Source organism: Monodon monoceros, unplaced genomic scaffold, assembly GCF_005190385.1.
Source record: "Monodon monoceros isolate NGI ecotype Baffin Bay Population unplaced genomic scaffold, NGI_Narwhal_1 Super_Scaffold_6, whole genome shotgun sequence".
NCBI classification, from domain to species: Eukaryota; Metazoa; Chordata; class Mammalia; order Artiodactyla; family Monodontidae; genus Monodon; species Monodon monoceros.
In genome coordinates this window covers 70,447,027-70,470,220 of record NW_021703783.1, presented here as the reverse complement: position 1 = coordinate 70,470,220, position 23,194 = coordinate 70,447,027, and the positions used below count along the sequence as shown (strand labels likewise).

Here is a 23,194-nt window from a genome sequence, read left to right as displayed (position 1 = left end):
GCACACAAGGAAGTAAATCATTGAAGCACAGTGGCAGCCAGTGAAGAACTAAACACTGCACAGGGAGTGCCTCAAGGAAGAAGTCCTTGACTCTGCCTGTAGAGACTGGGGAAAGTTTTCTGAAAGAGGTGCCATTTGAATGGAGAGAGGGAGAAAAGTACTGCTAAGAGACCCTCTGAGAATTACAAGTAGTTTAACTTCACTAGAAGAGGGTGTGGTGGTGGTGGGTACTGGAATGTGACGATCAGAAGGGCCTTGAATATGAAGGTGAGGAATTTGTTCTTGTATCCTGTAGATCAGCACTTCCCAAGCAGGCTTCTGATGCAGTAAAACAAATTTGGAGACTCACAATGCATGCTAGCATACAGCTCTAAGAAGCTTATAAAAAGCTGTTTTAATGTTTTTTGATGGAGAGTTGCCCAAACTTGTTTCACTATGAAGCTAGTTTTTATTTGGACACAATTAACATCTTTTTTATTTATTTATTTTGTGGTACGCGGGCCTCTCACCGTTATGGCCTCTGCCGCCACGGAACACAGGTTCCGGACGCGCAGGCCCGGCAGCCATGGCTCACGGGCCTAGACGCTCTGCGGCATGTGGGATCCTCCCGGACCGGGGCACGAACCCGGGCCCCCTGCATCGACAGGCGAACATCTTAAAGTAGCTTTTTAAATTTTGAAAGATTTTGGACAAGGGAGTGTGAGATTTGCATTTGCAAAAGATGGAGGATGATTAGAGGCAAGGAAACCTGTTGGGTTTAGATGTATTAAATATGTTGCACATTAAAAAAATATACAGGGAATTCCCTGGTATTCCCTGGCGGTCCAGTGGTTAGGACTCCGCGCTTTCACTGCCGAGGGCTCGGGTTCAGTCCCTGGTCGGGGAACTAAGATGCCACAAGTGGTGGCGCAGTGCAGCTGGAAAAAGGAAAAAAAAAAAAAAGTATACAGATTAGGAGTTAGAGACTAAAATTTTAAATTAAGATTGCTCCTTCATGGAGTATTTTGAGAAAAGCTTGTTTTGGACTTTGTGTTTATCAAAACAATATTGCACAGCATTTAAGAAGTCAAACAGTTCTACAAGAGTTAATAACTATGTCCCCTACCACATATCATTTCTTCCAGCTTGTTTTTGACTAAAGGAAACCAACTGTTTGTTTTCCTTAGTTTTTTGCCTCCATGTATCTAAATGGCATGATTACAAGGGTCTTTAAATTTTTTTATATTTTTTAATTAATTTTTTTATTGGAGTATAGTTGCTTTACAATGTTGTGTTAGTTTCTACTGTACAGCAAAGTGAATCAGCTATATGTATACATATATCCACTCTTTTTTGGATTTCCTTCCCATTTAGGTCACCACAGAGCACTGAGTAGAGTTCCCTGTGCTATACAGTAGGTTCTCACTAGTTATCTATTTTATACATAGTATCAATAGTGTATATATGTCAGTCCCTATCTCCCAATTCATAGTTTTTTTTAATTTTTTTAATGTAAAGCATTTGTTAATGACTCTTCATTAAGGAAGATAAGGATTTAGCACTTGCACAGGCACACAGACACCTGTATGCATTCACACACACTACCTATCTTGTTATTCTTCCATCAGAGTTAGAGGTCAGTCAATATACCATCCTTATTGTGATTAGAAATGCTGTTCCAAGCTGAGCCATGTAGTCTGTTATAATTACTTTTACTTCCTTGCACAACTTTTTGTATTCCCTATACATTTTCTTTTTCAATTCACTTTTTAATCTTTAAATTATCTATCTATTTTCGTAGTTTTTTATGTACTTAATACTAATTCATCACCAAATTCTCCTTTCATTATGTCGGAGACATCAGGCACTTTTACCAGTTTTGCCTTCTTAGAGATACCTCTCCCAGATCTTCTGATGTGCTTCAATCTGGACTGTTTGCTAAGCCTGCTACACAGCTGTCTCTTCTTTCTCCATACCTAAGAATTTCCTTTTCCTCTCTCTTATGTTGGATTTTGAATTTCCTGAATTTGATGTCAATGCCTTTTTTGGTTTACTCTCTCATGTAGTAAAGCCATCTCCTCCAGTAGATCCCTGAGAAAAAGGCTTCATGAGAGTTAAACTTTTTCATAACTTTTATGACTGAAATCTCTATTCTCTCCTCAAAGAATCCTCCTTGATACTTAGTCTGACTTGGTATAAAAATCTAGGTTGACAATAATTTTCACTCAGAATTTTGAATTTGTACCTCCATTGTTATTACATACCATTTTGAATTTTGAACCTCCTTCTCCCCCCCCCCCCACACACACACTTTTTGGAGGTATATAAGTCTTTCCTTTGTTCTCAGTCCTCTGAAATGTGATGGTTTGTCTTAGGGCAACTTTTTACTATGAAAACTGATTTTCTTCAATTTTGTGACATTTTCTTATACTCATCTCATGTCTTCTCCAGTGTCTCTTCTTTGTGGAATAGTCCCCTCTGATTTTTGAACCTCTTGGACTTACCTTATTTTCTTGTCTCTTTTTTCCTGTCTACCATACCTTTGTCATCTTGCAGTTGAGTATTTCCTCAACTTCTGTTGTTTTTTCATTTCTGTGATCATATATTTAATTTCCAACAGTTGTTTTTGGATCTCTGAGTTCTTGTTCTTGTTTCATTGCTGACCTTTTGCCTTTCTAAGGATTTGATTTTTTTAATAAAAATCAGCTTTTATCTCTGTGTAGTGTTTGTGTCTCCATATGCCTTTTGGTTTAGTCTCTGTCTTTCAGGTTAGTGCTTTCTTCAGATGTCAAAGTGATTCTTGGTTGTCTCTGCGTATTTTACCAGTAGAAAGCTGAAAAGCTGGAAAGTCTTAGGCCTCTAAGTGGAATTTATCGACCAGAAGCTTCCCAGTAAAGTGATCTGGCTTGGCCATTTCACTTCCTTAGGGTACCTTGAATTTTCAGTATTTTTAGGTCTCTTCTCCTATGATGATCAGATTTTTGGGAAAGAATTTTCAGATGTGCTGCCTAGAGGGCAATCCTGAATACTGGTATTCTGGGAAACAAGTAGAAAAAAGAAGGGTAGTGGTCTCTACATTCATTAAACAGAGTTACTCTTAACCCCTTTTTTTCAATATAGCACCTCCTATACTCAGCAGCACTTGGTATCGTTCAGTCTAAACGTTCTCTGTTATACCCTCTCTAGTAAATTAGCAGGCAGTCTTCTGCCAGGTTAGAGGGTGTCAAACTTCCTGGTTGCATGGATGTGGGAAGGGACTCTGAGGCTCTAGCTGCCTTTTCTTTTAATTTTGTTATTAAAATATAACACACGTACAGAAAAGTGTCTATGTCATAAGTAAACAGTGAATGGATTATCACAAGTAAACAGACCTGTTCTATGCAAGGCAAGAAATAGAATATGACCTATGCCCCCAGATGCCTCAACCACACTCCCTTCTAATTACTGCCGTCTCTCTCTGCAGAGGTAACCAGTATTCTGAAGATTCCTTTTGTCTGTTTTTGAACTTTGTACATAAGAATCATATATCATGTATTATTCTGAGTCCATCTTCCTTTATTCATCATTTTTCATGTGCGATTCATCTGTGTTATTGTACATAGCTGTAGTTCACTCGTTTTTATCAATCCACAACTTATTAATCCATCCCATTCCACTGTTGAGGGACATTGTTATTCTTAGTTTGGGCCCTCTAAGTACTGCTTCAGCGTCTTTGGTAGACTTTAAGAATCCTCCTGTTCTTATTCACGCCTTCACGCCTACCTCCAGTGCTGCCTGGTGCTGCCAAGTCCTGAGCCTCACATAGGAGAGTCCTGTAGTGCAGAAAGGCTGCTACTCTGCTCTCCTACTGTTGATTTAGGATTCACCTTTCTGGGGTCTGCTGAGTTTCTTCCTACTTGGTTATCTGCTTTCCAGCCTCTTAAGATGTTTTTGTAATGTCTCTTTTCCCACTAACTTTTTGACTTTGTGAGTTTTTATTTTTTAATTAAAAAAAAAAAACTTTTAGTGTGACTTTTGGAAGGAACTTGGATAGTGCCTGTGTCCATTCCTCTTTTTGTTTTTTTAAACTCAATTTGAACATTATTGTCAGTGCCTCGTTCATTATGTTCGATTTCTGCTGAGATAGAATGTCTTTCTGAGAGTACAATATCTTAGACTAACTATATTACCCCCTTTTACGGTAAATTTAAGTCAGTAATTATTAAGTATAATGGTAAATTTTTGTTTATAAAATATATACTATCCTTTCAAATATTTAAAGGTTATATTTTAAACATTCAGTCTAATTCACAGAAATTTTCTTTAATAGGGTATCGCTGGAACTGATGTAGCTAAAGAAGCATCTGATATTATTCTCACAGACGACAACTTTACAAGCATTGTTAAAGCAGTTATGTGGGGCCGAAATGTCTATGATAGCATCTCAAAATTCCTTCAGTTCCAGCTTACTGTTAACGTAGTAGCAGTGATCGTTGCTTTCACGGGCGCCTGTATTACTCAAGTAGGTTGACAATTTATCCATTAAAACTTGTTTATTTTAGAGCAAAGATATGTGTAACCTGCCTTTTTAAAGTACTTAAATATTTAAATAAGTTGAAGCTTAGTACTTTAGGTTAATTAATATAAAAATGTTATCCTGTTCTGTTAAGTTTTTAAATAGAAACGGCTTCCTTAGAATTGCGGAGTCCTTGAATAGTTGTAAATGTCTATTAAGAAACCTGTCTTTTCTAGGATTCACCGCTTAAGGCTGTGCAGATGCTGTGGGTAAATCTCATAATGGATACTCTCGCTTCCCTGGCTCTGGCAACTGAACCCCCCACTGAGTCTCTCCTGCTTCGGAAACCTTATGGTAGAAATAAGCCTCTCATCTCACGCACGATGATGAAGAATATTTTGGGTCATGCATTCTATCAGCTTGTAGTAGTCTTTACACTCTTGTTTGCTGGTAAGAATTTAATGCCTGATAAAGTTTCGTTGTTTCTGTTCCAAGCTAATATCCCAGATGGTTTTAATGTTACAAATTTTTCAAGAACATAAGTTATTTTCTTTCTGACTCCCCATTTATCTTTAATTTCTTCTGTTTATCAGTGGATCCTTAGTACATTTTGAGAGGCAGTGTGATAGATTGGGGCAGTAGGGGGAGTAAAAAGAGTCCTAATTTCTTGTCCTTGGCTTTACCACTAACTTAGATATGTGATCCTGAACATGTCACCGTAGTTTTGGGGGCTTCCGTTTCCTCCTGTATAAAATAAAAGAGGGTTGTACTGTAGAATCCCAGGTCCCTTCCAGCTCTTTCTGTGCTGCCGTTTGTGAGAGCCAAGAAAGGTCTGACTAGGTTTTATTGCATACTTCCTTGAAATGTTAAATTATTTTGTATGATAATTACAAAATGGTAATTTCTCATTCTTTCAGGAGAAAAGTTTTTCGATATTGATAGTGGAAGAAATGCTCCTTTGCATGCTCCTCCATCGGAACATTATACTATTGTTTTTAATACCTTTGTACTGATGCAACTTTTCAACGAAATAAATGCTCGGAAAATTCATGGTGAAAGAAATGTGTTTGAAGGAATCTTTAATAATGCCATCTTCTGCACAATTGTTTTAGGCACATTTGTGGTACAGGTGGGTAATTGTAAAAGATAGTTTCAAATATGATTATTATGTGGAGATCTTAGGTGAACAGGTGTCTTGTTCCAGAAATTACTGACTGCAATGTGTGGGCCTTCTGTGTATTGCCTTGATGACATCAAAAGAACTCGAGTGAAAATTTGCCCCATCCTGAAATTCTACATGTGAATGAGTACATTAAACTAATACCACTTTAATTGCACTACTGGTTCTGTGGCTGTGATACTTCACACTCACTGTGATTCTGATTATTCTACATTGTTATTATGAAAACTGTTGTAATTTTTATATTATTCAAGGCCAGTCTTATAGTCAACCACTTTTTAGTCCAGCTAGAGTGATCCCTTAATTGCTTCTAGCAATTAATAGTAGTTGTATTTGTACAGTTGAGTTCATTGTTAAAAAATAAAAGGTTTTGAGATGCATATTTTAAAATCCATGTGATTCTGAATGGTCTCATCCAGACTTGGTATGTGCCAGTTTTCCATTTTGTAATATTGTCAAAACAAGGTAGAAGAGGAGTGGGAGAATGGGTGTGGGAAGTGGGGTTGAGATGAAATAGAAAGGACCGAATTTTCCCATTTTTATAAAGGTCATTCTAAGGACAAAAGTAAGCATCACTTTACATATGGTAAATTTTATATAATTATATACTGTACCTATGTTTTTATATCATCTTGGATTCTATGGTACTCCTCTGTGTAAATGGTTGTTAATAGCAGAATCTGGAATCAAAGCAGGTAAGTGAATGGTGCATGATCACACCAGGAGGTCAGTAAACACAGTAAGATTTAAACTTAAAAGGTGAGCTTTTAAGGATGATGCTAGTTTCAAAATGAAGATCTAAGAATTTTGAAGTTTATTCAGTCTATACCTTGTGTACTGTGGATACCAAAACCAAAACCCTAGACTTAATTATTTCTGTGCAGACTGTTTCTGTTTTAGCTTTCAGCTTCTATAAACTTTAGGGAAAGTGTTGCTTACTTGTTGTGTAGTTTCTGGAAGTATTTTATAAAAAAATCATTGTTCATGACACGCTAAAATTTTAGTTTTTACTTACTATTAAAGTTAGGTTTATTTTATCTGTTTTTAATATATGGGGATTGCAAAAATGTAACTGCCTGTCTCTCTATCAAGCAAGTCTGATAAAACTTAGTTCCTCGCATAGGTTGATATACCCAAAACAGTTGATGTAGGGTATCATTCTTCAATGCCTTCGTGCTACTCAAAGTGTGGTCTGTGGACCAGCTACTGGTCTGTTCATTACAAGTCCACAGTGAGATAAGGAGCATGGGCCAGAGTATAAGTCAACAACTTCACTAAATAAATTTATTCTTGATTATTCCTCTAGATAATAATTGTGCAGTTTGGTGGAAAGCCTTTCAGTTGTTCAGAACTTTCAATAGAACAGTGGCTATGGTCAATATTCCTAGGAATGGGAACATTACTCTGGGGCCAGGTAAAAAAATCTCATCATTTTTTGTTCAAACCTACAGTGATTTTTTAAAAAAAATTTCTAGTGTGTATATTCTTTAATCAGTTCTATAACTTGATTCTAAGTAGTTTTCATTCTGTTTTTTAGAACAAGTTTTACAACTGTTACTAAGTTGATGCATTTATAACTGGTTAGAATGCTAATATCTGTATCTTTGGCTCTATGACCTACTTTTGCATTTTCAGATTTAATATTTTAATAAAAATATGATATACTTTAGACTTTTTATCATTTTGTTATGTAATTTAATAAAAATGTAGCATTGGAAAAATCTTGAGTTTCAGTTGATGTGAAGAATGTTTCTATAAAAATACTGGTATCTGGAAAAATAGGCCACAAAATGACATTTTAGATTATTTGGATCAAATGGCTTCAACAGTGTATGTATAAAATACAATGCCTGAAAAATTAGATATCCTTAATCTTCACTATGGATAGCTGACTTGCAGATATATGTCATTATTTTTTTAAAGATAAGTGGTAACGGTGTGTGTGCTGTTCATTTTAAATCCATTACCATCACTATAAAACTGATAGAAAATCTGTACCAACATTTTCATAAATGAAAACCAGCCTATGTTATGGTGTGTAACTGGTGTGAGCTAATTTACTGTCATTTTGCAAGTCAGTCAGACTGAATATTCAGATTGTACTTAACCTTAACTCAGTCTTTATGTGCCTTTTATCTCACCTTTTTCTTAATTGTGTTTCTAGGTTCTGAGCTTCCTCTTCTTACTCATTATAAAGCCTCTTTCATTGAGATCTTCTTTTAAGCAGGATCCATACTGGGCCCACAGTTTTTTTTTTATTATTATTACCGTTCTAGTTACTTCATAATGTTCCCTCGCAGGCAAAACCGAACCCTACAACCTCCCCCCAAATCTGGCTAATTTCAGGAAGAGGAAATTCAGTACAGTGTACACGCCTAACAGGCATCAGTTACTGTCCTTGGTTGACGTCGTCTATTGATTTTAAGTGTGCGATGGTAGAAAGCACTGATTTTGTTGGTCAGGAAAGCTAAGGTCTTAGTCACTCCATGAACAAGTCACTTCCAGTGTCTCTGAACCTGTTTCATCTCTAAAATGAGGTGGTTGGACTAGAAGTTCCCTGAGCAGTTCTGATTCTGACTGCATGCCTGTTTCTCCCAGCTTCCTTAAGGAATGGCTGTGAACACCTATAAGTTAATACATATTGGTATTTTGGTATTTTTTATTGTTTTCTCGGGCATCTGTTCTTGTTTCGTGTCATTCTCAACCAGTATTAATCCAACTTTAAATAGTTGTACTTTATGAAAATAAATACATTCAATAAACAAAAGCTATTTTCAGCTCAGCCTTGAAGATTTTCTCAATTTTGGTATGTTTTTTCTCATTGAATTCTTAAAGCACTAATGAAATGTAAACTTCTTTTGCATCATATAAGATCACCTATTTTCATTTTATTTGAAATAAATATCATTAATATGAGTTTAAGGAAATACGTATATATCAAAGCATGGTTGTATAACTCACTGTCTTGAATGTCCTAAATAAAATATGAAAATGTAATCAGGTTATTTCCATTCAGGAAAACTTTTTAGCCTTCAAACTTAAATCTTTTGTGTAGCTAAGAGAAGGATATTTTTTGTTCTGAGAAAGAAAGCCTCTGATGGACAGGATCTCATTGCTTCATTGGTAAAGATAGTTGGCTATCCTTGCAACTTTCCATACCTTTTTTGTATTAAAGTTGATCGGTTTAACTGTAGTTTGATATGATTTGTTTCTGAGTTCTTTCCCCTGTGTTGTAGCTTATTTCAACAATTCCAACTAGCCGTTTAAAATTCCTAAAAGAAGCTGGTCATGGAACACAAAAGGAAGAAATACCTGAGGAGGAGTTAGCAGAGGACGTGGAAGAGATTGATCACGCTGAGCGGGAGTTACGGCGTGGCCAGATCTTGTGGTTTAGAGGTCTGAACAGAATCCAAACGCAGGTATGGGTCTGGTGGAGAGGTAGGAGAGACGATGGGAACGGGACCCCAGGGCTTTCGGGCCTGGGGAGGAGGTTTGAATGTGCTCCTTTGCTTCCTTTCCAGCCTCCCCAACCCACAAAACTTATTCTTTTGAAAAATAGTACTGGTGCCTGGAATGGGTGAAAGTTTTAACTGACCATGAAAGAATGTGTCTATATGCCCCTAAGCTCCTTTTTTCCTAGCTTTTTTCCCCCACTTCATCTCCAAATGCTACTCTTGCCTATTTATCTGCTCTGTAAAAAGTGCCTTTTTCTTTACTTTTTATATGTTGATAGATGGAATGGTCCTTTCTCTTGTTCTCTCTCTCTCTTGCTGAGCAAGCTGTCACAATCTCTGATTCCTTGCAGATGGATGTAGTGAATGCTTTCCAGAGTGGAAGTTCCATTCAGGGGGCTCTAAGGCGGCAACCCTCCATCGCCAGCCAGCATCATGATGTAACAAATATTTCTACCCCTACACATGTAGTGTTTTCCTCTTCTACTGCTTCTACTACTGTGGGGTGTGAGTGTGTGTTCCTAAGTGCATGAAATTAACATTTCCTACTTCACACACCTAACGTTTCTCATTTTCTCCTTAATGTTTAAATTCATTGTTCAGGCTTTTCATAAAGCTTTCTTTTCGTAAAGTGGATTGAGACCTCAAAGTGTTGTCGTTGTGATTGTTTTATTTCTTAGAGGGTTAGATAACAGGTGGAACAATTGCAACCAAAGATCAGACATGAAATCTGTGAGCTTGTCTCTATGCTAACTCTGATAGTTAATACGGGGAATAAAATTGTAGCTTAGAATTTGTGAAACGACTATAAATTTTTGAGTATATGCCTTTAAACATGTTCCATACTGCATGATTCCCAAAAGCATGTGATTTGAAACTGATCTAACAGAACCAAGAAATTGCATTCTTAAAGCTAAAAATGAACTTAGGCATTCTGACTTGTATCTCGTTCAGTTTGTAAAGTAAGTTAGTACCCTGAAGAAAAGTTCTGAGCATATAGCCAGGTGTTTGCCTTCTTAGCTTGGACTTCGTGGCCTTGCTGTGAATTTTTAATTTATTTTGTTTTGTTTTGAGAGTGCATCCCTGTATAAGCTTCAAAGTTCTTTGGTATGTATGTGGGTTTTTTCATTTATATAATCAATTTAATTTAGAATTGCTTCCTAGATAAGAAAATGTTCTATTAAGTTTTCCAAAGAAGTAGGGAAGGTGCATTTCTTTTAATTTTTTTTCAGTTTTGTTTTTTTTTAAGTTTACTCATTTCTCACACCACTGCCCACCTCCCACCTCTTACAGCCACCAATTTGTTTTTTGTATCTATGAGCTTGGTTTGGGTTTCACTTTTTTTTAGATTCCACATATAAGAGAGATCATACGGTATTTGTCTTTCTCTGTCTGACTTATTTCACTCAGGATAATAATGCCTTCAGGGTTCATCTGTGTTTTCACAAATATCAAGATTTCCTTTTTTATGGTTAAATAATGTTCCTCTCTGTGTGTGTGTGTGTGTACACCATATGTATCCATTCATTCATCAGTGGACACTTAGGTTGTTTCTGTTTCATTCTATCAGATGTGAGGTAATACCTCATTGTGGGTTTTGATTTGCCTTTCCCTGATGATTAGTGATATTGAGCATCTTCTCATATACCTATTGGCCATTTGTAGATAGTTTTTAGAAAAATGTCTGTTTGGATCTTTTGACCGTATTTTAATTGGATTGTTTGGTTTTCTTGCTATCAAGTTGTACAGGGTTTTTGTATATTTTGGATATTGGCCCTATATCAGATACATGATTTGCTAATATTTTCTCCCATTCTGTAGGTTGCCTTTTCATTTTGTTCATAGTTTTCTCTAATGTGTAGAAGCTTTTTAGTTTGATGTAATCTCACTTGTTTAATTTTGCTTTTCTTGCTTTTGGTGTCAGATTCAAAAAATCATCATCATCCTATGTCAAGGAGCTTACTTACCATCTGTTTTTTTTCTAGGAGTTTTATGGTTTCAGGTCTAACGTTAAAGTCTTTATAATCAATTCTGAGTTCATTTTTGTGTGGTGTGAGATAATAGTGGTACGGTTTCATTCTTTTGCACGTGGCTATCCAATTTTCCTAACACCATCTATTGAAGAGACTGTCTTTCCCCATTGTATATTCTTGACTCCTTTATTGTCAATTAATTGACCATATGTGCATGGGTTTATTTCTAGGGTCTCTGTTCTGTTCCATTGATCTATATGTCCATTTTTATGCAAACTCATACCAGTACCATACAGTTTTAATTACTATATCTTTGTAATATAGTTGAAATCAGGGAGCCTCCAGCTTTGTTCTTATTTCTCAAGATTGCCTTGACTATTTGGGTCTTTTGTGGTTCCATACAAATTTTAGGATTGTTTGTTCTATTTCTGTGAAAAATGCCATTGGAATTTTGATAGGGATTTCATTGAATCTGTATTGCTTTGGGTAATATGGGCATTTTAACAATATGAATTCTTCCAATCTGTGAACATGGAGTATCTTTTCATTTATTTGTGTCATCTTTAGTTTCTTTCATTAATGTCTTGTAGTTTTCAATATACAGGTCTTTCACCTCCTTGGTTAAATTTATTCTTAGATATTTTATTATTTTTTTGATACAGTTGCAAATGAGATTGTTTTCTTTTTTTTTTAATTTATTTATTTTTGGCTGCACTGGGTCTTCGTTGCTGCGCATGGGCTTTTCTCTAGTTGCAGTGAGCGGGGGCTACTTTTCCTTGCGGTGCACTGGCTTCTCATTGCGGTGGCTTCTCGTTGCGGAGCTTGACCTGTAGGCTTGCAGGCTTCAGTTGTTGTGGCACGTGGGCTCGTGGGCTCTAGAGCGCAGGCTCAGTAGTTGTGGCACACGGGCTTAGTTGCTCCTCAGCATGTGGGATCTTCCCAGCCCAGGGCTTGAACCTGTGTCCCCTGCACTGGCAGGCGGATTCTTAACCACTGTGCCACCAGGGAAGTCTGGGATCGTTTTCTTAATTTCCCTTTCAAATAGGTTATTAGTGTAAAGAAATATAACAGATTTTTGTATATTGATTTTGTATCTTGCAACTTTACTGAATTCGTTTATTAGTTCTGACAGTTTTTTGATGGAGTGTTTAGGGTTTTCTATATATAATATCTGCAGACAGTGACAGGTTTATGTCTTCCTTTCCAATTTGGATGCCTTTTGTTTCTTTTTCTTGCCTAATTGCTCTAGTTAAGACTTCCAGTACTATGTTGAGTAAAAGTGACAAGAGTGAACATCCTTGTCTTGTTCCTGACCTTAGAGGAAAAGCTTTCAGCTTTTCGCTGTTAAGTATGATGTTAGCTCTGGGTTTGTCCCTTCATTATGTTGAGGTATGTTCCCTCTGTACCTGTTCTGTTAAGAGCTTTTATCATAAATGGATGTTGAATTTTATCAAGTGCTTTTCTGCATCTGTTGAAAGATGATCATGTGATTTATACTGATTAATTATTATAAGTCATAATTTTCATTAATTGACTAGAATGACAGATTTTCTTTCAGGTTTTTAGTAAATGACTTTTAGTAAAAGGTTTTTAGTAAACTCTCCAGAAGTCTTATAACCTATATCATTCTTACTCTGAATTAGTGTCTTGAGTCCATGGTGGATTCTTAGTATATTAGAGGCATTAAAGATACAAACCCACCCATTCCTCATGCCTACCCTTGAAGTCAGCTAAGATACCTGATTTGGCCAGAAACCTATCTTTTCCATTTGGTCTTTAGCCAATTAAGGACTAGAGGAACCTTGGGAAGCTGGGGAGAGGATGAATTGAGGGGAGAAAACAATGCTGTTTACGCAGAGCCTATCTGTTCACTCTTTGCTTAAGTAATTTTCATTTGTTATTTTTGACAGTGTTGCAAAACAGGCAGAACAGGAACTATCCCCATTTTATAGGTGTGAAAACTGACTTGGAGTTTAAATGACTTGTCCATGGCTAATAAGCAGAGGCAACATGATGTAGAGCAAAGAGCAGACAAGTGCTGTAAAGACAAACTGACCCTGTAACATTTAGACAGGATGTTAAATTTACATACGTGGACAGATAGGAATCTTCCTTTTAGAAATTACTGTGGTACTACCTACCTGAATGAAATGGTGTATGCAAATTGCCTGGCCTTCCTCCTGGGATGGCTGATGTCAGTTGCATGCCTTCCTCCTATGGATTTCACATTATTCCTGGCTTTAGAGGACATATTACCACTCATCCCTTCATCTCCTACTATTAGTGTTCATTTAGCTGTATTTCATAAACAGTGGAAGGCCTACTATATGCCAAGGCTGCTAGAGCCTCCAGATCTTGTCATCTAGTAAGGGAAGCAAACAAGGAGTTGGGGATTTCTACATGGTGATGAAACAGAGAATGTTATAACAGGGTCCTTAACCCACCCTGAGAAGTCAGGAAAAATTACCGAAAGGAAATGATTCCCAAGCTGACCTGACAGAATTTGTCGATTGGGGAAAGCAGACCTCAACTGACGTAGTTTGATACTAAAGGAGTAATGGAAAGTAAGGAGTTGATGGGGCTAGAATGGAAAGTAAACATCTGTTTATATCGCACAAGAAGGAGCCAAACTGAGACTTAATCCCTCCCCTCAAAACTTTAAATTTGAAAAATTTCAAACTGACAGACAAGTTGAAAGATTAATATATGAATGATCTTCACCTGGATTTACCACTTCCTAATATTTTATGATGTCTACTTTATATAATATTAATATATACTTTTTTTTGAGCCATTTGAAAGTAAGTAGCAGATATCATAAATGCCATCTCTAAATACTTCACTGTGTGCTCTCCTATATAATCATACTGTATAATCACATCCACGAAATCTGTCTTTGATACCATTTTATCTAATATACAGTCCATATTCAGATTTCTCCAGTTGCCCCCAAAATGTCCTTTATAGCTTTTTTGATCCAGGATCGAAGGAAAGACATTCAATAACATGTGTTTATGACTCTTCAGTTTCCTTTAACCTGGATCCATTTTCTCTGCCTTGAATTTTCATAACATTGACTTTTTTAAAAAATCTAGGCAAATTGTCTTATAAAGTGTCCTGCATTCTGGATTTGGTTGTTTCCTCTTGATTAGCTTTATGTTAAACTTTTTTTTGACAGGTTTATCTCCTAGGTGGTATATATTCTGTTTATTTTTACTTCAGAAAATTTTAAGTAATTGACTTCTTTCACTTGGAGTGGTATCACATGACCTTAGGTGTATCATATTTATTGTATTTCTCTGTATAATTGTATTCCAGGCTTTATATTAAATATCAAATCAAGCACAAACTCTGAAGACATAGCCACCCACACCTGCTTCAGGTGATGTGCTCTGTGCTCTTTTCTGATGCACAACTATATATGAAACCTGTGAGTTGCTGGGCACATATAGTGAGGGTAATGGTGTTAATACATTTAATGAAAGGTTAAATTCCTCACTGGTTTCCTGCCCTAATATAGAATAATCTTAGAAATATCTGTGTTTGTCAGACTTCTTTGACTCTTTTTTTTTTTAACCTTTTTTTTTTTTAACTGAAGTATAGTTAATTTACAATGTTGTGTTAACTTCAAGTGTACAGCAAAGTGATTCAGTTATACATATATGTATTCTTTTTCAGATTCTTTTCCATTATAGGTTAGCATAAGATATTGAATAGAGTTCCCTGTGGTATACAGTAGGTCCTCATGGTTTTCTGTTTTATATATAGCTGTGTGTATATGTTAATCCCAAACTCCTAATTTGTCCCTCCCCCTCCCCCACTATCCTCAGAGACTCATCTGGAGTCTTTACTGTGCTAAATGAAGAAATTATAATCCATTTCAACTTTGTCATATACTAGGCTTGTAACATCTCTGGAGAGGGCATCTTTTTTTCCTCACTTATTAGTCAGATCTTCTAAAAATCTGAAGAGGAAACTTTCTATAGTTTTTCTTTATAAAGTGTATCCTTCTAATATCAGTCTTCACGGTTAGTAAATTCTTTTGCTAAATCAATAGTTACGCCTTCCTGGAAAGGAGAAATTGAGGGAAAATTTGGACTTCCAGATAAATGATAGCCTATGGGCCATATCTGGCCTGTTGCCTGTTTTTAATTGGAACATAGCCATGCTCATTCATTTAATTACTGTCTGGTAGTTTTACACTACAAAGGCAGAGTTGAGTAGCTGCATCAGGGACCGTATGGCTCACTAAGCCTAAAATACTTGCTATTTGGCCCTTTACAGAAAATGTTTTCCAACCCCTACTCCAGGTAATTAAAACATTATATATTACACAGGTGAGTCTCACTTTGAGAAAATTTGATATGCAAGTACACAGCTTTGAAAAGCAACCTCGAATTTTATTCCCTGTTGCACAGTATCTTTTACTTTACCATTGAAATTCTTTATGGTGCACATAATAAAGGTAGCGATGAATACAAATTTCAGAAATGGGCAGTCTGTTGTAGAAGGTAAGATATATCAGCTACTGATTAAGTAGCCTCATAGTTTAAAGCCATCTCCTTACATAACAGTGTTTTGGGCAGTAATATTTTCTACTATCAAAAGTTAGGATTATATTTAAGAAAATGGGTGGTTTAGCAGGGTACATGATCTTAATTTGATTTGTTACTTAAAGTTTAATGTAATGCTTACATATTCAGTTTCCTAAAATTACTTTATGATCTTAATAATCATTTCAATTTTTTGTTTGCCATATGTGCCTCATTCATGCCTCTGATTTTTTTCCTCAATAATTTACTGTTTAAAAATTTTTCTTGACATAGGGATTGTTGAATTTTTCTTAATTCTTATAATTTTAGGAGCTATAGTTTTGTGCATAGTAGGTCTTAATAGCTATTAAAAGAATTGAGTTAAAAGACTAGGTAAACAATAAGGGTTGGATTGTCAAAGATGGGTAATCATTTTCTGCTTAAACTGATTTCTTTGTGGTATTAAAGTAGTTTTCTGTCTACCTACAGTATAATGCACACAGTTGGCACTTTTTAATTACTCAAAATTACTACAGTACTGTGAGAATTTTACCTATAGAAGGTAAGAGAGATGAGGGCAAGTATAAACTAGGTCAGTGTCACACCTTAGATCAAGAGTGCTTTCTTATTTATGAGTAGAAAGTAAAACAAATCTGGCTCAGTGGCCCCTAGTTAATCTAGATGTTATTATGTGTGCCTAATGTGAGAACTGTTTATTGAAAATTGTATTGCTTTGCAGCATTTCTAAGATGTCCTTGTAATGTGCTGACCTAAATCTTAGGAAGTATCTTATTCTACTGAAGTTACTTATAAAGCTGATGTCCATATGTTCTCTTCTTTTATTGACTTGAAAGAACCTGGAGTTGGGAGTACAGAAAGCTTGGTTCTAAGACATTCTGGCACTAATTTGTAGTGACCCAGCAAGGCAGCCACCTGTCCTCAGTTGCTCAGTTTCATTATTTGTAAAGTGGTTGAAATAAACTATCTCGAATATCCTTTCAAGCTTCGATGTTCTAGGGTAACTTAATACATTTTGTCAGATAGGCAAAAAAATCTTAGCAAAATTGGAAAGCTTCGGTAAAAAGGAATCTAATTTCACCTGCCACAGGTGTGAGTGTAATTGTTTATACAAATATATTCACTGCACTCACCTGCTTATAACTCTTTACACTGCCCCTCCTAGAGCTTTGCCGACTCCCAAATCTCTAACTTAAACCCATACCTTTCTTCTGAGCTCTGGATATTTTCACTTGGATGTTCTGCAGCTCCCCAAATTTAACGTGTTTCAAAAATTGATTTTTATTTTCCCCTTGATTCTTCACTACTCCCTTCTACCCAGACTGGTCAAAACAAAACATCTCAACTGCTTCTCTAGCTCCATTAGCAATACCAGCAACCAAGTCAAATAAGCAACAACTTGAGAGTCATCTTGAGCAGCTCTCATCACTAACCAGACTTGCTGGCTGGTCCTCCAGTTTGTATTCTCTATGCCTACTGGCCACTGACAGCAGTGAACATAGGAGTGCAGGAATCGCTCCAAGATCTTGATTTCAATTCCTTTGGATAAATTCTTAGAAGTGGGGATCTGGAATAGTCAGACTCATACAAGCAGAGTAGAATGGTGGTTACCAGGGGCTAGAGGGAGGGGGAATTGGGAGATGTTGGTCAAAGGGTACAACATTTCAGTTATACAAGATGAATTAAGTTCTGGAGATCTAACATATAGCATGGTGACTACAGGTAACAATACTATACTGTATTGTATACTTGAAATTTGCTAGGAGGGTACAATCCCAAGTGTTCTCGACACGCACAAATGATAACTGTGTGAGGTAGTGGATATGTTAATTAACTTGATTGTAATGATTTTTTCATAGTGTAGATGTATATCAAATAGTCTTGTATGCCTTAAATATATACAGTAAAAAGTGGGCATAAACTGCTACATTTTCAAAAAAATAAATTCAAATATCCCTGTGAAGAAATTAATTTTTTCAATGCCATTGTCTTATGAGGTGAATTTAGTGACTTATAAGATGAGTTTAGTGATCTTTTTTTTGGAATATCAGTATCAGTTACTTCTGTTAACTATGAGTAAATGATGTCTTCATTGCTAAACAGGATTCATTAGAAAGCAAAGGCAAACACACTGTTTGAATTGATGTATACTAGATGCTCAGCTATTTGGATTTTGTCTTTTTTTTTTTTTTTTAAACTATTTACAACACTGGGTTAATGAGACCTGACGTCAGTATGTGCAGGAATGTATTTGAGTCAATTATTCGTTAACCTCTCTTCATCCATACAGCAGACTTCTGAGAAGGAAGGTGAATTGTTGAGCTATATGTTTAAGGGTGAAAATGCTAGAAGACTTTGTGTCTTCTCCTGGGGAAATTTTTCACAGAAGGATCCCAGAGGGCTTTTTGTTCTGTTTTGTTTTGTTTTAAATCTGTTCTTTCCAATGAAGTTTAGTATGTAAATTTATTTGTTTTATTATTATAGAGAAAAATACTAACACCTGACTGACAAATGGCATATACTCAAATATTTATAGCTGTTTAATGGCATTTTATAGATATTTATTTGGGTTTTGTCTTTTTATTTTTTAATTAAGGGCATAGTGGGGTAGATGTGAGTTCATTGTGACATTCAGCTTATATTTGCTTGGCTTTTTCATAGTCGGTGACACCCTAATTCCTAGCATGATTAATAGTAACCCTCTGTGCTTGACTTTGTTTAACTTATTTGAATTGTTTTCAAAAATTATAATTTTTTTCATTTAAAAAATTAGCTAAAGCTGTGTATGGTTAATTTTATGTTTGTTTGCTGTTTGATTTTGTTTTTTTAGGGAAAAAATCCTATAAAATGGCTATTAAATTCTTAGCCAGTGACAATGAGATTTTCTTAGTATTACTTTGAATTCTACACCTCTTAATTCTTAGAGTATGTGGTTTTGTTGGTCTGTAGTGTCCTACTAAAATATTCATTTTTTTTTACAGTGTATTGCAAGTTCCACTGCATTACATGCAAATATGATTCACTCATACCTAGCTGTTTGTGGATTCAAACTCATAAATGAACCATTTTTAAATTAAGCTAATGGCATACTGATATCTTTCTGTGTTTTCTGATGTTTACAGATTCGAGTGGTGAATGCATTTCGTAGTTCTTTATATGAAGGGTTAGAAAAACCGGAATCAAGAAGTTCAATTCACAACTTTATGACACATCCTGAGTTTAGGATAGAAGATTCAGAGCCTCATATCCCCCTTATTGATGACACTGATGCTGAAGACGATGCTCCTACAAAACGTAACTCCAGTCCTCCACCCTCTCCTAACAAAAATAACAATGCTGTTGACAGCGGGATTTACCTTACAATAGAAATGAACAAGTCTGCTACCTCTTCATCCCCAGGAAGCCCACTACATAGTTTGGAAACATCACTCTGATTGTAAGCTGAATGTTAACACACTAGCTGCATTGTAAAGAAACAAATTGAAACTGGGTCTTTTCACATATTGTGACGGACAAGATAGTATTCTTGTCTTTGGACTTCAACAGAAGACACACTTGTACGAATGTAGATTTATTTTTTTAAAAAAAAAAAAAGCAAAGCTTTCTGCCAGACTGAGGGTGCTTTTTGGGGGGTGGGAGAAATGAACTGACAGAAACAGTAACTCAGCTTAAGTTGACCTGTGGATCATCAGTAGAACCTAAGAATGGTCCTGAACAGTGTATTAGCAAAGCTTTAGTTTATCTCAATCCTTGATGGGAGAGAGGGAGGAGTAAAGCTGGGCAAGCAAGCAAAGAGCCCTGGATCATTGAAGTGATGCTTTAATTTCTGCTGTTGGCTGTTAATAATTTGGATTATTTATGTTTATAAATGATACAGATCTGTTTACAAGGTTTGTAGATACTTTTTTTGTTCCTGTTCATAGATGGGAAGCTTCCTTATAACTGATGCAGAGAAAAATTAGTCCTTCAAATACTGCTGTATTTTCAGGAAAAAAAAGGGGGGGGGTGTTTCTATTGAAACTGTACTAAATTTTTGCCTACAATTTACCTTGTTAAATATTGTAGATAAATTGCTGATACTAATAGCCAAATAGATAACACTAATGCTTTGTTTAAAAAAACAAAAAACAAACAAAACAAAACAAAAAAACATGAGCAGTGGTGTTCTAATGAAGTTATGGCATCTGTCCTAATTAGTTTCTTAAATACATTTACTACTTAATGGTTTTGAAACAACTGTTTAATTTTTAAAAATTTTTGAAAACTTGCTAATAACCTTTGTTCAGAATTTAGTAGATTGTTTAATGCAGGACATCAACTACATAATGAAAGATGCTTGAAATGCTTTTGTTATTTCAGGCAAATCAAATTAAATCAAACTATCAAACTACAAGAGAACTTTAGTCCTTTTTGTTTTTGTCTAAACATGTTAGTTCAGTGATGTCTTGGTGAGCTGTGAGTGAACTGTATTGATTTTTCTAATAAATCCTTAGAAACCTTCATACAGCATGAGGGCTGTTGGCATTTTGAAAAAGGTTAATAAGTAGAAGCATACATGTTTTCCTTTTGTTTTTGAAACTTGTTTGTAAACATAAATAAACATGCCCTTTTATTAAATAAATACACAGCGATGTTTTTTTAAAAAGAAATTTCAGCTTCTTTACTCAATTCTACATATATGGTGCATCGGCCTGTTCTCTTTAACCACAATTGGAATAAATTTCAAGATGGTAACAGCCCCATGAAGTACCCCCTTTAATTCCTTGGTGGCAGGTCTAACAGAACCAAATTAAGGAAATCATTGCAGTTTGACATGTTCCTCATAGAGTTTAGTTTGCCTAAAATAGTCTCACAGTTTAAAAAAAATAATGACCACCATTGTCTTTGATACATTTGTTTTCATTCTTAAGTGGCCAAATAACAAATTAGGTAAAATGAGATTATGTGAAAAGGTGGGAAAGGTCCTAAAAATATACATATTTAGATGTAATAATTAACCATATGCTGGAATGCCCATCTGTAAGCCAGTTGGAGTCTTTAAGTCTTTTTTTCTTTTGTCTACCTTCTCCCCCTTTTTGCCTCTTGTCTTTACCTTTTAGGAACTGACATTGTGTTAGGGCCCAGATTGCATCAGATATACAATCCTCAGGCTGACATAAAGTTTACGAGGACTACTACAACATCTGAGAGTGCTGACCCAGCAAAGAAACATTCAGTTGATGGTGCTTGATATTTTTGGTGGGTGGGGGAGAATCTTTTTCTCTCCATCAGTCCTTTGCAGTTAGCCTCTGCAAGACTTAGAAAAACATTGGCTCTGTCAGCATTTGTAACTGTACATTATTCATCAGGTATTTATAGCAAATCATACTGTAAAAAGAGGTAGCATGATATGCTGGAAAGCATACGAGGCTAGGAGTCAGGACCTGGTTTCTAGTCTTGATTTTGCCATTAACGTGCTGCATGACCTTGGGGAAATCATTTACCCTAAATGAGGGTGGTGGACTAGACTATCCTGAAGAACCCTTTCAGCTCTAAAAATTTACCCTATCAACTGGAGAGCCTACAAGGCATAGGGAATAGAGAAAAGGGAAATGTTTTCAGTTTTCTTTTTTGTTTTGGTTATGCTTAAATATGAATGTAATTACCAAAAGATTTAGAAATGCATGTGCTTTGGAGGATTTGTATTGAGCTTTTACAGTATTCATTTTTCAACTCAAGGCAATGGCTTTTTACACCAACTCTAATCCATAAACGGGTCTTATTGACATCCATGAAGTAGTAGCAAGACATGCTTAGTGTGTATTTCTCTCTTTGAGACACTGTAATTTCTACCAGAAATTTCCAGAGCATTATGTAAGTGGAAAAAAATGCAAACAAGCTGTTAAAGATCTTGGATCCCATTATATAGTATGTATAGCTGAAATCAGCATCTGTAATTCAATCACGTTTTCTCTTTTATCCTCTAACCAAAAAATTGTTTAATTTTGCATCCCAAATGTTTTTAATCTTTGTATATTTTTTAAAAATCTTTTTCTCCTCATCATTGCCTTTTTTGTGGTTGTAAATAGACTTACTTGCACTTTGAAGATGAGTTACTCCTTGTCATCTTATAAATATGTGATATGGTAATTTTCATAACAGATGTCAGTTTTGAACCAAGAAATGGTGATTTGTTTATAAGCAAAAAAAAAAAAAAACTGGCTTCATTTCTGTGAAATTGCTCTTTGAAAATTTCTTTTTACACGTGTAAGCCAACTGAGATACCGTGATGGTGTTGATTTCTTTCAATGATGCTTACCATCTATTTTAGCCACTGAGCCTTTTATTATTTGTCTATTTGTAAAGTTTATTTGTCTTAACTCATTTAATAAATATACTGTTTATCTGTTTCTGAATGGGGACTGAACTTTTTGAATATTTAAATTGATTTGAACATCATATTTGGGAATTCTTTTTTTCTACTTGAAATTTTAAAAACCTAATTGATGAAAATTCTGTAATGTACTTGAAATGTTATGGCTGTGTTTTAACATGCATGATCTTGCCCCTAGAATGAAAGTGGGTATATTGTCCCTACTCTCCTACCCACTGTCTTCAATCTTTGTAGCACAAGAGATAATTTTTGCAGTCCAGGGGAGAATAATGTTTGGGTTTTAAAAAAGATTAGTTTTTCACATTAAATGTAAGACCTTATTTTTTCATTAACTATTGCAAAGTTGTCAATAGCAATTATCTGAACGTTAGGGTAACAAAATTAATCAAATTGCCCTCAGCTGGTTTTTATAATAAATTATTAACATAAGTTAGCAACTTTGTTGAAATACTGAGAAAACTTTAAATGATTATTAATACCATATTTTTCCATCAGTAAAAATTATTCAGTTAATGAGTATATACAAGTACCATATTTATGACATGAGAGATGTTTTCTACTGTCAAGTTCGATTGTATATATGTATTATGTATTAGGATTGAATTTTGAATTACGTCCCTTTGTAAAATTAACTGAATAAGAAAGGGAAGTTTCTGTAAGTTTCTGCTTATTGACATTTTTCCTTCCCTGTGTCTTTAGAGAGCTCCTGTCATGTTACAGCTGCCTTTGTTCTTTTAACGTACTCCACTCTTAAGACTCTGACGTCCAAACCCCATATCAACCTGTATCTTTTTAAATTAGTGTTGCACTCATTTGTAGACCAAAAAAACCTTTCAATAGCATAATTATACCACCGAACTAAAAACAATCTTTGAAAGATCCTTGAAAACTTGTCTTTATTTTAGAATAAGCATTATAAAAATACCATAAAGAATGTTTGATGCTGTAATGGGGGTCATGGTTGTATTCCTGTACTTCTCTTATCAGTACATGTCAAAAAGGACATGATCTTTATCCTTATAATGTAACTTCCTTTCAATAGATAGATGATTTTGTCTCTTAAACTCTCGATAGCTTATTTTTGTACTTTCTGTCTTAACTACTTCTTTAACATTTTCCGTTTGTTAGAAAAATACTTCAGCTTGCAGACGAATATACTAAATGTAGGCATGTTTAATCTCTATTCTCTGAA

At 35.4% G+C, this 23,194-nt stretch overlaps 1 protein-coding gene across 4 annotated transcripts in view; it reads left to right on the top strand.

Annotated features, from left to right (window-relative positions):
• Positions 1 to 22,024, top strand: part of ATP2B1 (ATPase plasma membrane Ca2+ transporting 1) — a 131,415-nt gene extending 109,391 nt beyond the window's left edge. For all 4 annotated transcript variants that reach the window (XM_029204543.1, XM_029204541.1, XM_029204540.1 and 1 more), the window contains 6 exons: positions 4,289 to 4,480; positions 4,711 to 4,924; positions 5,392 to 5,603; positions 6,961 to 7,068; positions 8,891 to 9,073; positions 18,752 to 22,024. In XM_029204543.1, coding sequence (XP_029060376.1) covers positions 4,289 to 4,480; positions 4,711 to 4,924; positions 5,392 to 5,603; positions 6,961 to 7,068; positions 8,891 to 9,073; positions 18,752 to 19,063 — 1,221 coding nt within the window. In that variant the 3' untranslated portion in view covers positions 19,064 to 22,024. The remainder of the gene's footprint in view (positions 1 to 4,288; positions 4,481 to 4,710; positions 4,925 to 5,391; positions 5,604 to 6,960; positions 7,069 to 8,890; positions 9,074 to 18,751) is intronic.
• Positions 22,025 to 23,194: the final 1,170 nt, after the last annotated feature.